A 17,910-nucleotide genomic window follows, 5' to 3' on the forward strand; every position below is an offset into this window, starting at 1 on the left:
AATTTCTCTACGATACTATGTCACAGGTAGACACTTGCCAAACGATATGTATTATATTACATATTCTTTTATACTAGTTTATGGAATGACCGACGTTCTGAATGGAGAGTAAATAAATCATTATATGAAGCTTTTAAATGCTTGAACAACAACTATCTACTGTTCCAAATGAATAGATTATAGAGTAGAAAGTTGCCTTTAATTCATGAAGAAGTGTTTCTCTCAGATATATATTTCTTGATAAAACTACATGTGGAGCAAATGTTTAAATGAGTAGAAAGGAATAAGTGTTCGTCGTTGTGGCTTTTTTCCCCGTTTGTGCTGTAGAAGGTATTTATTTGAAAGCTAACAACATCCATTTCTTACAAGACCTACGATGCCGTAATTCTGGTTCATTGGGCATCGGGACGTATTTATGACAAATAAAGGCTTTTTTACTCTGCATTTGCTAAGTTGCTAATATATACTGACACCTGGCCGACCGGTCTTAACACTATCCTCTTAATGCTGCGCACCAATCGAGGCAGCTACTAATGCCATTTTTTAAAAAAAGTCTTTGGTATGACTCAGCCGGGATTCGAACCCGCGACCTCTTGCGTTCGAGGCGGACGTTTTAACCACTTAGGCCACCGGAGAGGTCTGTGTGCGTTTGGCATTGTATCTTTATGGTATCCTTATCAGCAAGACAAACAGAAAGACGTTTGGAGCAGTTAGTTCGATTTTTGAGGTGAAATGAATGTGGTCCAACATGAGCTGTAGCACTAAACAGACGAAGGGCTGTGAGGATTATAATGTCTAACTTCAAGAAATGGCTATGAGGATTACAGTTTCTAACCTCAAAAAATGGCCGTGAGGATTACAGTGTCTAACCTCAAGATATGGAGGAAGAGAAAGATGTTACATTTTTTTCATAGTATAGGTATAACGATTAATAATGACTTTGGTGTCTTTGCCACAGTAAGTCTGTTTTAATATTTAGCATCAAAAGCCTATGCATATTTTCTATTACAACAACAACAACAACAGCACCAGCAACTACTACTACTACACTTCTACTACTACTACTACTACTAATAATAATAATAATTGCATAAACAGGTATTAAATATATAATACGTTTTTTCTTCAATTGGACGAGCATAAAAACAAAAGAAATAATGCAATAATGCGATGACTGAAATGGGAGAGGGTCATCCTTACAGCAACAATAACGAAATTGATAAACATATGTAGGCTTTGAAGAAATATATCTCGGCGATACTTAATAACTTAGATTTCCTTCTTGCATGCATAATAAATATGATTCGGTTTCTTGTTTGCATGGTGAACAAGTAAACGACAACACTGATGAACATTACGCCGCTATATGAATTATATTTCATGAATTCAAAATATTAGAATAGCAGAAAAGTAAATTGCAGCTTAGTCTAAGACTCTGCTGACTAAATCACTCTTGGCGAAAGATAATTCCAAAGAATGAAAGTAACAGCAAAAATTGTCTATTTCGAAAATTTAAGAATATATATATTGGGGGTCGTCTGTGTGAATTCCTTTTTTATTGGAATGAGAAATTTGTGCTAAAGCCAATGAAGGCCCCTTGTTGTACCTATGCGCAACTTCCGGTCACCCCGACAGGCCTAATGTTTAATGGGTCATAAATTTAAATCAGATTTGTTCTGTAGTGGTGTATTACAATCCCCATTTCCTAAGTGACTTCGTGATAAATGTTAGAGATCTTTTATGTACGTTTGCAGAGGAACCCTATGAGGAAATCACAGCTTACAAATAACCAATTGTAATCTCACTCATAAAGGTTGTTGTCTAAACGAATCCTTGCTCTAAAGGTGATACAAAGCTTACAGATTTTTTACTGAGTTTGTTGCCAAGTACAAGAGGTTTAGAAGTGATAAAGAAAAACAAATTAAGTTATCGACAGAGCAGCGAGCATTTTTACTATTACATTCCACTTTTAGAAGTACATAATTTCAAGATTTCATCATTTACAATATAATTTCCTGTCAAACTGCAGTTGTCCGTATTTGATCCCTAATGAGTTATGCTGAATATGTATCAAACATTCACAATGATAGAGAACATTAATACAATCTACCGACCACAGCACAATTAACTAATCGGCAAATGTAGAAAGGTTTCGGGTTGAAAGGATATCATGACATTTGTTTCTTGCATTGTCATATCTGTCATGTCATCTTATCATGTTTTTTGTTTTAAACATATGCTAAAAAGTATTGTCAGGTTTCTTATGTACCATATCCACTTTATATGTCAGGGAGTTTGATAAGTTGTTGAAGCTGCAATGTTGATTGCAGTATTCACAGTTTTCCTTCAGTTTCAACTGGCTAGATCTCTATGTATGTATGTATGTATGTATGTATGTATATATGTATGTATGTATATATGTTATTTCCGTACTTATGTATTATAAAATAAAAGTTAAATCTTCGATTTATTCATAAAATATCACCATTAAAAGAAGCTTGTGTTTCATTGGCATTTCTTACATAGTCCAATTTTTAACAATATAATACCAGCGTGATGTGAGTGGAGTGGGGATGGATAGTGTTTTAGAAAGGAAGAATATAAATAATCGCAGTAAAAATTCATATACCATAATATTATTTGTATTTCATAATGTCTTTAAATAAGAGTTGCAAACTCTGTTTTAAATATTTCAATTAAGTGTAAGCTGTGCAGTACTAAAATAACCTTAATACATTGCATATATTAGTATACCATTAGTTATAGACCACTTTGGCGGCATATGTGGTTACAGCGTCCGCCTCGGGTACCGGAGGAATCGAGTTCGAACCCCGGCTGAGACATACTAAAGACATAAAAATGATTTTCACAGCTGCTTCGCTTGGCGCTCAGCATTAAGAGGTTAGTGTTAGGATTGGTCAGGCTGGTGTGAAGATTATGTGACTGGGTGGGACATCATGCTACATGTCTGCGGCATGATACCCCAGTGCTAGAGATCACTATAAACTGTCACACTGCAGACGTCGTAGCGACATGACTTAAAACATGTTAAAGCTACGATAAAAATCCAAATCCACACATAATTAGTTATACAAATTAACAGACCATTGATATAGGTGCATATATTATGCATTTTTTAAAATACTCAGAGCTGCAGGGAATGACGGGTATGTGCACCCAATCTTATCACCCACCAATTAATTTATAATTGGAATTTGTCACCCTGAAGTACCTATCTCCTTTGTCAAATCTCAGCAAACTATTTACCTTTTTTAGTGCATTCAATAAGCCATATTAGAAAAGCTTGTTGCATTAATACGGATTATCTTTCTTTTGTGTTCACTTCACGTACATCAGACGGTACATACGAACTCTCGCATGAGTGCACAGCGTAATATGAACTTTCGAATGCCTAATCAAATCTAACGGATTTTATTCTATATTATGACATACGTTTTTTAACTTCTGATTGGATCTTAATGTACCTCTTTTACGAAGGAAACGAAACAGTGTTCACCCGATTATCTAACCAACTATCATGGATAACAGCACGAGAAACTTGTAACAACATGTCATACGCCATTCTTCCCGGCATGCGAGCTGCACGCGCTCTTGGAAAGATGCATGTTGGAGAATTCGCCTGGATTGATGGAAAGGAATACACTTTCTGCTATGGAAAAGGTAAGCTAAACATTGTTGTTGTTTGTTTGTTTTGTTTTTTTTTTGTTTGTTTGATTTCTTTTTTTTTTTTTTTTTTGTGCATACCCTACCTAGGAAAAGTTGGTGGGATTTGTATACACTTGTACCGTTTGTTTCCTCGTCTGTCCGTCACACTGTATTCCCAAGGTATAGATCCAAGATCATTCAACATCTATTCATGGAACAAGCTGAAAATCTCCAAATTGTAGTTACTGAAGCTAACTGAAAATAATGTGGCAGAATACATACAGTGCTCTCTTTGTACTCGATAAGGTTGTATGTTAAATCAACATGTTTGTAATCTGTATGTACCTTCACATTTACATTTGTTCAAAATTAATGGTTGTAAGGCATACAAATTAAGCGAAACACAATCCACATATTTGCTATAACATACGCCGATGGCATTTCTCAAAACCGCTGACAGTAGAATAACCTCTGAACAAAATAATTAAATTTCATGAAAACTAAAATTGCGGAATAAAAGGAGATCTGAATCAAGCATAAATAATGGTTTAAGACAAAGGAGCACATAAGAAACGATGAAATGTTATGCTACAATAAAGACATTACTGAATTTATTTTAATATGTAGATATATTTTTCAACCACATTAAAAAAGTCAGAAATTAATTTTATCTAAACTAGCAAAGGAAATAAAACTGCACTGCTGAAACATGTGCGGGCAATATGTAAATGTTTTGATTTTGAAATATTGCTTTTTGTTTTTGACCGTATGTTCATAAATCAACATTACTTAAATGCATTTGAAATAATGGATGTGAGTATATTCATTACATTAAATACTTTAAATGTATACAAATATTTTATTGTATAAATATATTTTTAAACAAACATGTTTCAAACTTCCTCTCTTTGGTCAGTGATTTATACGATCATGTGGACCATGTTTCATACGATCATTTATACCAAGTTTTGTTTGTAAACTTGGATGTTCCTTTAAAGCCAAATGTATGATATCAACTGCTGAGATCATCTGGTGAATATGGGTAGGATGGCTTTGCGGTGTTTACAGGGTGTAATAGCCATGTAATCACCTACACCTTGATGTAACTAGACATCATAACATCCCAGTCTGACATCACCTACTCGCTGATGTACAAGACCTTACCAATTCCTAGTCTGAGTAGAAGATCCTTCATATGAGTAGGCAAAGCTATCCTACCACAGTTCATTCTCAAGGTATATAAAGCGGGATGATGAAAAAAAAGGCTTTCGGTGAAAGACGAGGACAAAGATAAGAAAAATTTTTAAAAGAGAAATTGTCAGTTAAATTGTGTTAGACATTGTGTAGAATGCTAAGAATATTTTGGGAGTAGAGACAGGGGAGGTACAAAAATCAATAAATAAATGAAACAGAACAAGAAAAACCCTGTAGAATTAAAGTGAATTGTACTTCTTTCTAGAATGATTCGTTGTTCTAGGTCGAGCAATTATTAATTTGAAATTTTCGTTTACACCCTCCCCCCATAAACGTGCATGGGGTCATAAGTGTCACGAGTACTTAGTATGCTTCTGAAGTTGTTAATGGAGTCGGTTTGATGAGTCTCAATAGGTAATGTATGCCATTATGGAACGGACGAAGGAAAAAAAACGAGATTAATACAGACTTGTTCTAAACTGTACTAACCGAAAATTGTTTATATGTCATTGTAAATATACTACCATACTTTTTTTGTTGCACCAGTCACAGTTCTGGCTGCCTCATTTCGTATTTTTTAATACAAAACAGACGCTAATGAGACGAAAAAAATATGCAGATATGTCACAGTGAGGAGAGAGGACACAAACGAAAACCTTACTTACATTTGCAACAAAGGTAACAACCTTGAATTCAGCGATAATAATACTTGAAACAATGCTTTCTTTATTGTATTGTCGTTTAAACCTAATGGATTAAGAACTACAGTAAAAGGAGACATCAATAACTCGTCATTATGTAAGTTTTCGTGAATCATCAGTAAATTTGTCACACAGAAGTTAACAAATGGAGCAAGGATTTGAAGAAGAAAAAAAATCTTTTTGATTCTTTGAATTGTTAACCTTGTAACTTTATGTAACAATATAACTACACATGAGAAGAAAAATACTTCATCCGGAACCTTTAATATGGATCACATCCGGTTTGTGTCGGTGAAAACATTAGGTATGTTAAATCTTTTCAGGGGTTCGTCGCCACGATCCTAAATTTTAGTAATTTACATTTGATTTGAAATAAATATACGAAACATTTAGGAACGATCCTTTTGCACTATGAAATGATTAATTTTCGAAACCAGTGACAGCGTAATTTAATGGTTGCATATACTCTCAAAGTAATATGATGTGCAAGAGCAAATACCGAGTCATTCACGAAGTGGAATGAACGAATAGAAGTAACTGATTGGCTAATACTCGAGATGACATAAATGATAAAATTATGATCTGGATCCTGTTTTTATCGTTGGAAATGTATCAACATTTTATCAATTTCCATCAGCTAGACAGTTCGAGAACAATAGGGAAATGCTACCGTACGCTGATGCCGAAAATAAATGTCTCAAGTCCAGTGCGGCCATTCAGGGAGTGGAAACCTTTATAATACCAATGACTATTCCAGTAAACAGGACACACTGGGTCAAGGATTTCAATGATACCAGTATCATCAGGAGTTTGAGTAGGCTTTTAGTCCAAATGATGTATAAATTTGAACCGCGTATATATATATATATATATATATATATATATATATATATATATATATATATATATATATATATTTATATATATATATTCAGTCTTCATATGGTAGTATTATTCTCATAACACTGTATCTGTCTTAGATCAATATTAATTTTATGCGTAATTTTTTATGTTTTAAATATTCACTCGTGGGTGATTTTTGTAGACGATAAGGTGCATGATCAATACAATTATAGCCAGTGTCATATGAATAACGTGCTTCATACAGTTATTTCCAGTATCAAATGAATAACGTGATTCATGCAGTTATATCAAGTGTCCAATGAATACCATGCTTCATACAGTTATATCAAGTGTCCAGTGAAAAACCATGCTTCATACAGTTATATCAAGTGTTCAATGAATAACGTGATTCATTGAGCTGTATCCAGTATCCACTGATTTATGTGATTCATTCAGTTGTAGCCAGTATCCACTGCATAACGTGCCTCATACAACTATTACCATTGTCAGCTGAGTCATGTATAATAAGTCATGTATAATAAGTCATGTATAATAGGATGAACATGTTTTTAGAAGTTATCTGATTGTGTCCAGGGTTACGATGCGTTTACTAAGTACACAATTCAGTCCTCGCATTTATTTCAATGGACGAATTCATATTATACACTACTGAGCATGCCAGTATACAGTATATAAAAAACAGATCGCATAGATAATATTAAGTGTCTTAGGATCTAGAAAGTCATGTCAGATATTATACAAACATTTTTGCCGTATCATGTGCAGGTCATGGACAGACGGTGACACAGATTTGTATCGGTATAGTGAAGATGGACCATGACAGTTTTGATTTCGGTACCACGTCATGTGATGAAAGTCATACAGTTATATGTTATAAGAGTGAGTTTAATATTTTAAATAAGATTTAATGTTTTCAAAATAATGTTTGATTTAGGAATTATAAGGGAGTACCGTGGAAATACTGAATACTGGTGGCATAATGCTATAACTAGCGAGAATGAGTATTACACATGTTTCCTCATCCAAGGTTCCAAAGTAGTATGTGTACTTACTGGAAACCAAAATGAATAAGTGAAAACATAAATCACAAAGGCGCACGTTCAGGAGATGATAATATAGTATTCTCTTCAAAGATGAATTGCTAGATAGAGTTTGCCACTACATATGTAATACTTTCTTGACAAGTGACAATTTACATTCATTACCTTCTTGTGAGCATGCCAGCAAAACGCCGAAATTACCAACAAAGGTATGTATGCAGCAGTAACCAATAACATCTATTGCGTTTTTTCTAATACTCCCTTCAGAGACTGGTTAATATTCTTGCGGCTTCAATCTGAAGATAAACACGCACACACACACATATACACATACACACAGACACATATACACATACAACTTTGGAACCTTGGATGAGGAAACATGGCACAGACATCCATACCACCTAATATGAGTTGGATTCTTACATCAAATTTAAAATAAAAAAATACATTAACTCATTTGTGTCAAACACAGGTTATATTTTCCACCTTTGCATCCGATATCAATACCTCATTAACATTGGCAACCAGAGATGAAATGGTGCCTAGACTAGGTGACTCGAAGTCTGGAATAGCTTCTAACCACGTTTTTTCATGACGTTTTAAGGAGAAACAAAACACAAGCACACACATATCTAGGATGGATGATGTCATATTGTAAACACCTAACGTCGTTTTTCATTTTTCATAGGTACAGATATAAATACTACTAAATACGAGTTGGATTCTTGCAGGAAAAGCGAAAAGGAAAATAGGTTAACTCAATTTAGCCTAAAACGGTTATATTTTCTTCCCTTGCAGGTGGCGTCCATACCGCATTAACATTAACAACCAGAGATGAAATGATGCAACGGCTCGCTGATTTAAAGGCTTCTAACCAGCCACAACGTGATGGTACATATAATGACACTTCAATGGGCAGTTAAAATGCATACAACATAAAATATTCCGTTTACATCATGTCCGTGAATTTATTTCACCTTAGAATTTTCAAGTTCTGGTGAACGAAAACAACAACTATTACAAATCCATTTAGTTCATGTACATTCTCGACTCACTTGGCTCACGTTTACTGTTCTGAAGAAAAGCATATGTGTAAGATAAAACACTGCTATTTTGCATTATTTCATAAATATACATCATTTAACTGTCGAAATATAAATGAGAGTTCTAAAATACATTTGCCATGCTATAACAATGTACTAAATGTACGTGTGGCTTTTTTTTGTTGTCAAAGGACAATAGCCTGAATCGTCACATGCAGATATGCGTACATAAAGAGATTATGCGATATGCATAAAATGTACTACATTGTTAAGATTATTGAATATGATTACAGTCATACCTCTGTGCTACGTGGAGATTCAGCAGGCATACGTCACGGGACACGCTCTTTTGAACTTCAGTTGGCCACACATGTGTCTTTCGCTAGCAACATTTCACGTCATTCAGCCACTGGAAAATAAACTCAAATCGAATATAATTCATGTATCGTCATATTGAAGCTATTTGAATCATATAACTTACACATGGATGCGATGCATCTACAGACGGCATATATATCAAGTTGTTGGGGAGAAATGCTAGAAATGTTTCAGTTATTATTGGCGAAGGAAACTTCGGCAAATGGACAAATTGGGTTTTGGCAAATGGACAAATTGATAATATATTAATCCATAGTAATACTTTGAAGGAGGTTCTCCGTTGTCGGAAAGGCTGAGATATTGAGATTTGCAGGTGTTCAAATTCTGAAACGAGCTAAACTGGATGTGTACAACAAAAATACTGAATAACAACAGCTAACACGTTTGCAAATGATTATATGATTGTTATATAAATGTATGTTACATGTACATGATCGAAGTTATATGAACATAACCGCATGATTGGAGTCAATTACATCTGCAATTAAAGTAAGGTCTGTGAGATCTGATATTTTGTGTTATATGTTACATGTACTAAATGTTTGTAAACTTCTATTTCTGCATTTCAGATTTGATATTCATCGTATTATACTCGACCTTATGGGTCTTACCCTTTTCTCTATCGATTGTCGCCATCGTGCAGTACCGGAAAAAACGTATGACTAAAAGCATTGAGAAGAATAGTATATACAAGTTCTGATGCAAAGTATGTCTTTCTGTCTCTGCCTCTCTGTCCGTCTCTCTCTCTCTCCCTCTCTTTCTTAAGTACTGAGGAGGCACAGTTGTTAATGGATTGAACTTGTGACTATATTTGTTTTACATGCCTCGTCATAATATAACCTTCAAAATCAGTAAGGTAAAATAGTAAACCACAACCCCACATATCTCTCTCGTGCATTTGGTATCTAACTGACGTCATTGTGGTTACGAATGGAAATGATTAAGAGTTAAAAATACGCATATATGTCAATAACATGTCGGTTCATTTATTACAGTGACAATGAAAGAATACATATGCTTATAATAAGCACCACTCACTCTCGGACATATATGGTAAAGACCTAATCACGCTGAACAAGCAATTACTTCGAATGGTTAGATAATAGATATAGATATTTTAACATAATTTGTAATAGTATTTCTCCTCCTCATAACTGGAGATGCATAAATGTAACAAATAAAACAGATATTTTTAATAATAATCATTGCAAATTAGCATCAGATGCGGCTTATGAGGAAACAAATTACGTAAATTGACGATTAAGGACCTGTTTTAGTAAAATGACGGAAAATTACAAATTTTTAGAAATATATTGTAGCGAATTAACATTCGAAGCAATAAACTGGGGTTTCTTTCTTCTGCAATTCGCACTGTAACACAATGTTAAATTTAACCACCCAATCATATTTTTATATGAAGTCATCAAACACAAAAAACACCCGTAACACAGTCTCTCGTAATTATTCAAAAATATTCATAATTGTTCAAAATGTTATAGTTTAGGTAAGCAACGTATTGATTCGTATGAAAACATCACGAGAAGACTTTAGCAACATATTCCTAATTACAAATTTAGAACATCAATAAAACAGTCTCTTGTAACTATTAAAAGTTGATCCAAATGTTACTCCAAAACTTTAGTTAGGTAAGCAACGTTATGATTTAGATTAAAATATCACGAAACGATTTCAGCGAAATATTTCTGATTCCAAAGTTAGACTAAACGATGATGATACATTTTCATTGCTGCATTGTGAAATAGTTATAAAAATGAGCAGTATTGTTCGGTAAAAAATAATTTTATAAATCAACGGACTGTTTCAAACTGTGATTTAACACTGCTATAAACGAAGGACGTTGGAAACAAAATATAATTCCAACAAATTATACACTGCCTGTAAGAAGTCGTCAAAGACATACACAAGACGAGGACTTCGGTAAAACTGTGTGGACAATAACACCATGGCAACTGCAACTGAACATCATTTTAAAGACAAAGATCTTGAACGGAAAATGTTTTATTCATGCTAATACCCACAAAAGCAGATTTAAAAATAAACATTTCAAATTTTATCATATTTTATAAATTACAATTTTATGCATTATGTTTTTTTCTTCAAATTTCCACATTTTTAATGACAACTGCAAACAATAACTCAACTAATCATTTAAGTAAATTGGCATGACCAACTGAAAAGAAAAGACGTGTCGATTTATAAGCAAATCAAGCTGTCCATCGGCTTTCAAAGATGAGGATGTAACGCTGCCATGAATTCCAGATAATGCCGACTTTTTGTTTGACTGCTTGAAGCACAAATGATTAGCAATATTTTAAATCGTTTTTAATGTTAAAAAAGATTAGCCTGAAGCAAATGTAGCAGGAATAGAAACACGTGAAGCAAGTGTATGAGCAAAAGACAGAGGAACGGGATTAGGTTTAGGAAAAACTACTTTATACTAAATTTGTCACAGACAGAGCAATAGTTCTTGAGTTTTCGGAATCATGCAGATAACTGTAATAACTGTCATAATTTTTGCACCTTTCTATTTAACCACTATTTAAAACTCTTACATAATCGTAGGGTATCGCTTCCTCATTACGTCACTTGCATCACGTGATTGATTGTAAAGCTACGGTCTGGATCTGCTAAATGTTCATCTATGTAATCTCCTGAACTTTCTACACTTTCCAACAGTTTATGCGATCTAACTTACAGTTGCAAGTTACGACTGTAAATATACTCCATATACAGTTGTTTCCACTACCTTCTGCTGTCATAGGTTTCGGTGTTTCATATGTTTGACTAAACAACCGTTAAATCCTACCCAAAGCCTTTTAATTCTCTTTAGTTTCCCCTTAACTCAACAGATGAAATAGTTTCACCTTGAATATGTTCGTTGAAATCATATACTAATGTCTCTGTTTCTTGTAGTTCTTGGACACATGATTGCTTTGTATTAATTGTTTGCATCACTATGTCTGAAGGAGTTACTATTGGCTATCTTTGTGCAACGGTAGGTTGAAAAGGATGCTATGAATATATGCCCAAATTTTTATTTTATTTTTATGTATGAATTTATTCCCATAGTATGTACAGCGTAATGCATTAACTAAGCCACTTCCACCTTTATTTGGAATACTCCTTTAATATTCGCATTTGCCTTTTGCTTGGCAACACAATGTTTCTCTCAATATTTACATAAACCAGAATAATTTCACAACGTCTAAAAGGACAAGAATGATATGAGAAGCCTCATCTCCCAATGGAATTTTAGAATATGACTAGAAATAAAAATTCTACTACAACCAATTGAGCATAAAAATGACTGTTCAAACGTTAACTAACAAGTTGTTGGAAACAACGGATGCTACCAAATCAAGAAAACCTATTACAATACCCCAGTCCAGTATGAACAACAATCTTTTGTCCCATGCCATGATCTTAGAATTAAAAAGAAATTAAAAAGTAAATTTCTATCAGTTTATGATATGGATAAATACTAGGTAGTGAAACAAGAATAGCACCTAAATGTTAAAGGTTATTCACACCTTATTGGTAGCTTTTCTAATGCAAGTTAACATTGCTTATATCGCACTAAGTGCCCTGTTGATGAGACTTAAACAGAAACATCTCATTTAATCACCTGCTAAAAAGAACACATACAATCGTCATGTATGTTTTGTAATCGATCTTTTCTTACTTATAACAATTAATTACAACAAATGCAGTTTAACTGGAGTGTTTGATTATTAATATTTAGGTCATTAAGAGAAAGAAAAGAAGTGGACTATATGATAATGAAAGTTACACAAAAGAACAATAATTATGTCAGTTTTGAATGTCCCCAGCTCTTTCCTGTGTTATTTTACACAATCTCCTTGGTAATAACATTGACAATTTCAAACAAAGCCACATCTTTCCTGTTTTATTTTACTTGGGTTTTCGCTGGCAGTTTTGCATTTTTTAAACAATATGCTTTCACTTTCGCTCAAGCATAGTTTATTCTTGGAGGGAAAATATTTATATCCTTTTCTGTCTCATATATGTCAATCGAAACACAAGGAATAATGCGATCTCCATTTAAATCATTATGGATCATACCTTCATGTTTTGTAATTCAGTCACATACAGTACAAATGACGTGGCATTACACAAATCATTATAAATCTTGTTAAATGATTTTAATTTTTTTAAAGATTTCAATTTTCTAAATTATTATGTTTCGGGGATTTGTTTTCTTGATGTATTTTATTGGTGTAAAGATTACCTGAAAGAGAGTGTAGATTATTTCGCGACCACTATGCAAGTCATTTTTACCTTTACCTTTATGCTTGTTGCAAATTAAGGTAGAGAGAAGAAATAAAGAAGACGAAAATTCAACAATTGAAGACCTAAAAATGTTTGTTGAAACTAATAGTTTTATTATTTGACCGCTGGTATATTTTTAAGCATGCTATACCAAATAAAACCTCCTAAGGACAATCAATTAAATCGGCTAATGTGCGAAACCAATTCCAAAACTGTTGTAAATTTGTAATTGGCTGAGTTTTTGCAACTGGTGTGATTGCAACTAAACAATATAAATGTACAAAGTCCTTCATGCAGCCTGATTACCCATTTGATCATATTGCTAAAGAAAGTAAGAAATGAAGGTAGGGTTATTTTCAAAGTTATAATGCATTATTCACAGTATCTCATGTTGCCCCACAAAGACAAAGAAGTAGAGCTAATGTATATACATCATGGTGGTGTGATCTAAATAGATTTATTTTCTGGCAAAGTTATATTTTGATTATACAGGCAATCGTTGTATTATCAATTTTAAATAATTGCAGTTGCACCAGTTGATAAATGCAAGAAAGATTTCCATTGGTCGAACATGATCATGTGATCAGACCCAATTGCGTTTATTTATGTATAAACTGTACGGAGAACTACTTTATATTAACTTCTATAAGTGGAGTCACGTGGAAAGTAACTAGCGTAAACACTAACCTCGAAGGCATACACACTGCACGAAATAAAAACGGTGGGGGCGTTATGTGGTGTGTGACTTCGCATCTGCCAGTTTATACCACGATAAACTCAGAAGAACAACGTCACACTCTTAAATATATTCTTGATCACACATTTCCTGGAAACATTTATTATAATAAAAAACAGCATTGTTGGATATCATTTCATCTTTCAGTCATTCAACAACTTCCTAGGTTACACATGTTATTTTGTAAATGTAATAGTTCGAATGTCATGGAGTGGACTGCTCCATTTTATGTCTATATAAAGTCTTCTCGTTTCAAATTAAATGCATAACAATAACATAACAATAATATCTTATTCTAGCAGAATTCGTGAACTCTAACATTATAATTATCTTTGCCAATTTGATTTGTTTCACATTTTCCATACTTGCTATGGTCAAATCATCATCATGTATTATCCTCATTTTTCTCATATTTGAATATTTGTAGTACATCTCAATGATTACGGTGTACATCTGTTTTCCAAATACAGAGACAATTAATACTCATAAAATCATTTTAATAAAATTATTGGGGTTTTTTCTGTTCGTTAAAACTGTTTTCAATTGGTTGTCTGGTTTCTATTTTACTTGCCATAGCGCACGAAATGGAGCCGAAGAGCAAAGAACGTTGGAATTAAGTGACTTTCAGTATTGGTAAATATACCTGTCTGAGAATTATGGTGAGCTGAAAGTTTCACAATTTCCATTCGATGTTATACTCAGAATATACAACTCAATCCACAGTTTAATTGCATGATAGTGCTTACATCGATTGACAGAGTGAACAGTCACATCAGCAGATATCAAGTGTGCTTCACATATCGCTTTATGTAATTATTACATCATCAGATATCAAGTGTGCTTTACATATCGCTTTATATAATTATTATATCAGCAGATATCAAGTGTGCTTTACATATCGCTTTATATAATTATTTAGAGCGTCATTTTTCCTTATTGATTGGTGTTGCATTTATTTACTGACCTAAAGAAACAAAATGCTTTCAATAATATTAAGACCTTTTCAAATACCCCTTGTGGAACCATATCCATATAATAATAGCGCTAACATCTAATTCGACTGCATACGCAATTCGTAAAATATTAACTCAAGGCAATAACAAATATCCATCAACAAAAATAACAAACATCCATCAACAAAGTAGGGATTTACATTTTTATAGATTTCCAATGTGATAAATGTACCCAATAAAGAATGAAGAAGTAAATAGTTATTGTCCTGTTAGATATATGTATGTATGTGTGTGTGTGCGTGTGCGTGATTTGGATTTTTAACGTAGCTTTAACAATTTTTCAGTCATATCGCTACGATGTCTGCGGTGTAGCAGTTTATAATGATGTCTAGCACTGGGGCATCATGCCGCATACATGTAGCATGATGTCCCACCCAGTCACATCATCCTGACATGAGGCCTACCAGTCCTAACACTAACCTCTTAATGCTGAGTGCCTAGCGAGGCAGCTGTTAGTACCATTTTTGTAAGTCTTTGGTATGATTCAGCCGGTTATCGAACCCACGACCTCCCGCATCCGATTCGGAAGCTCTAACCACTAGGCCACCGGAGCGGTTGTCGTGTCATGTTATATATAGTTTGGACTACCTTGCCGTGTTTATATTTCGCGTGTTCAACTATATGTTCCTGGTACTATAACAACCAAAATGCTTTAAAAGTTGTATATTTTTGCAAATGACTTTTGACAGCAAAGATTACGCTGGCGGTAATATAGAAAAGAAATACTAAGTAATTAGGTAATTTATGATTTCCCAGAAATCACTTTTTGAAGTTTGGTTTTAGAAATTTAGAAAGGATCGAAAAGTTATAAAGCCTAGATCCTAGGCTGGGCTTAATGCACAATCATAGAATTAAATGATATATGGAAAATAAACCACTGAAACGTTTTGCCGTAGTTATCTTTTAAGATCTTTTCAAAAATTGCAATATTTCGGAGCAGCAAAATTCATTTCTCTGTTCACTCTTTCAGGCGAAAACAAGATCGAGAAACTCTGCCCCGAGACCATTTTATGCATAATGAATCAGAGAGCAAATCGACGCCTTGTAACGACTACAAGATCGAGGAGTGTACAGAAGGCCAAGGAAATGATCCAAGAGACGTCCGTGACGACGAAGGTTACGATAATTTCGTTCCGCAACTTGGGTTGTACGAGAATCCCACTACCGCAAAAAATCCTACATCTCGCTATCATATTCAAGGACACGCATTTCTGAGAAAGCATGCCCTTCTTTGTAACGAGCGTTACGATCATATCGATCCGCAACTTGGGTTGTACGAAAATCCCATTAACACTAACAATTCCACAACACGCTTTCATATCCAAGGAAAGGAGCTATTGACAAAGCATGCCGCTCTTTGCAAAGAAGCAAAGTCCAGCAAAAATGAGAAAGGATTGTTTCCCGCTAGAGAAACTCTTGACCCTCAAAAATACATGTCGATTCATGCGAATGAAAGAGACAGCACGATTGTTTTGGACACAGAGAACACGAATCTTTACGAGAACTTCAATCGGGTCGATATGCCATTGGAATGTCATTACGATAATATCTGATTTTGAATAGATCCGACACTTTAAAAATCCTAAGAAACATTATCTGCCCTACTTATTATGTGTACAAAATATTCTGATCTTTTCAATAAAACTATCCGAGAAAGACCGGCATTATGTTATTTTATTATGGAGTGCGTCTGTGTGTGTGTCTATATTATATCCCCGACTTCGTTCATTCCTCTGTTGGGTATGTGCGTGTTTTCAAGATGGTTTGTAGATTATTTTCAGTCGGGGACAAATTAAAATCATCTAACATACATAATAATTAAAAATTCTCTCTCTTCCCATACATTTTCTCACTTTATATATATCTTAAAATAAGTAATGGAAAAGAGTGAGAGGCAACAAACTTTGTAAAATTAACAAATAATTTAGTTCCTTAGAATACAGTTGAAAAATGTAAAAGGAACTTACGGTTTTGCAAATTAAACCACCAAATAGTCATATGTATATATATATATATATATATATATATATATATATATATATATATATATATATATATATATATATATATATATATATATATATACGGTGCGTTGTCGTTAATATAATCGTTATATATTTAAATTAGTGGAGTCGGATACAGATAGATTCACACACTGTTATTTCTCAACAGAAAATTTGATAATACCTCTTGTCATTGGCAAGTAAAACGCAAAAGGATTGAGGATACAGTATCCTTTTGTGGAACTTATTTTATTAAATTTTTTATTTTTATTTTTGCTAAATAGGTGGACTAAATCATGTAACTTGGTTGTCAACTACTACTACTACTACTACTACTACTACTACTACTAATAATACTAATAATGATACATGTGAAATAATGATGATGATAATACCACTAATGATAATGCTAATGATAATGCTGTTCGGTTCATAATCCCTAATTTTGTCATAACGGAAATTTGAGAGCGATAACTTCCTCCAGACGTCACCTGTATACAAAAGCCATTTAGGAATTTTGCATTGCAGCCGAACTTAGTCGTAAAAGGCAAACATTTTGTAACAGCACGTGTACACACACACACACACACACACACACACACACACACACACACACACACACACACAGAGTAGGTATGGGTGAAACGTTGTATGTAATGACGCATGTTTTTTAGGTCAAGATTGCACACAAGTGCATTCACATTGGAGAACATCTGCAATATTCGCCGTTTTCAAACGACATAATATGTTTACGGACGTCGTTTGGAATTACTTACCTCGGGAACTAAAGGTGTATCAACAGAAGTGTTCCAATGAGGATTTTCAATTTAATGGTGTGCAAAATTTATGTTAAAACATTTTTACAATGACGTTTCCTTAATTCAAATTGCAATTAAGGCATAAAACAATTAAACGAGCAAGTCATCGCAGCAGATATAGTAAATGATTCTTCTCTGTG

The 17,910-nt window shown here is 33.8% G+C and overlaps 2 protein-coding genes across 6 annotated transcripts in view; both read left to right on the forward strand.

Annotated features, from left to right (window-relative positions):
• LOC149791777 (uncharacterized) overlaps positions 1-16,588 on the forward strand; it is a 41,450-nt gene extending 24,862 nt beyond the window's left edge. Inside the window, exons 8-10 of one of the 5 annotated variants that reach the window (XR_016423395.1) lie at positions 14,513-14,569; positions 15,234-15,415; positions 15,920-16,037. Coding sequence is in view for 3 of the 5 variants with exons in the window: in XM_089970285.1 (XP_089826411.1) it covers positions 14,513-14,569; positions 15,920-16,502 (640 nt within the window). In the remaining 2 variants the exon portion in view is untranslated. Of the gene's footprint in view, positions 1-14,512; positions 14,570-15,233 lie in introns of all 5 variants that reach the window. The other 4 variants (XR_016423396.1, XM_089970285.1, XM_089970288.1 and 1 more) reach the window with 4 other exon arrangements.
• On the forward strand, positions 3,362-9,323 carry LOC149791779 (uncharacterized). Its single transcript, XM_089969260.1, has 5 exons — positions 3,362-3,681; positions 5,452-5,538; positions 6,199-6,375; positions 7,191-7,304; positions 8,267-9,323. Exons 1-5 carry the CDS (start codon positions 3,480-3,482, stop codon positions 8,389-8,391), a joined length of 705 nt encoding a protein of 234 aa, XP_089825386.1. The 5' UTR covers positions 3,362-3,479; the 3' UTR covers positions 8,392-9,323.
• Positions 16,589-17,910: the final 1,322 nt, after the last annotated feature.

Source organism: Sinohyriopsis cumingii, chromosome 9 (assembly GCF_028554795.1).
Source record: "Sinohyriopsis cumingii isolate HCF-2022 chromosome 9, ASM2855479v2, whole genome shotgun sequence".
NCBI lineage: Eukaryota > Metazoa > Mollusca > Bivalvia > Unionida > Unionidae > Sinohyriopsis > Sinohyriopsis cumingii.

Excerpts from the sequence above, each read along its gene's own strand:
- LOC149791779 (XM_089969260.1), top strand. The coding sequence starts at position 3,480 with ATGTACCTCTTTTACGAAGGAAACGAAACAGTGTTCACCCGATTATCT. Across the intron at positions 3,682-5,451 it reads CACTTTCTGCTATGGAAAAG|ACGCTAATGAGACGAAAAAA; the intron begins GTAAGCTAAACA and ends AATACAAAACAG. Across the intron at positions 5,539-6,198 it reads TACTTACATTTGCAACAAAG|CTAGACAGTTCGAGAACAAT; the intron begins GTAACAACCTTG and ends AATTTCCATCAG.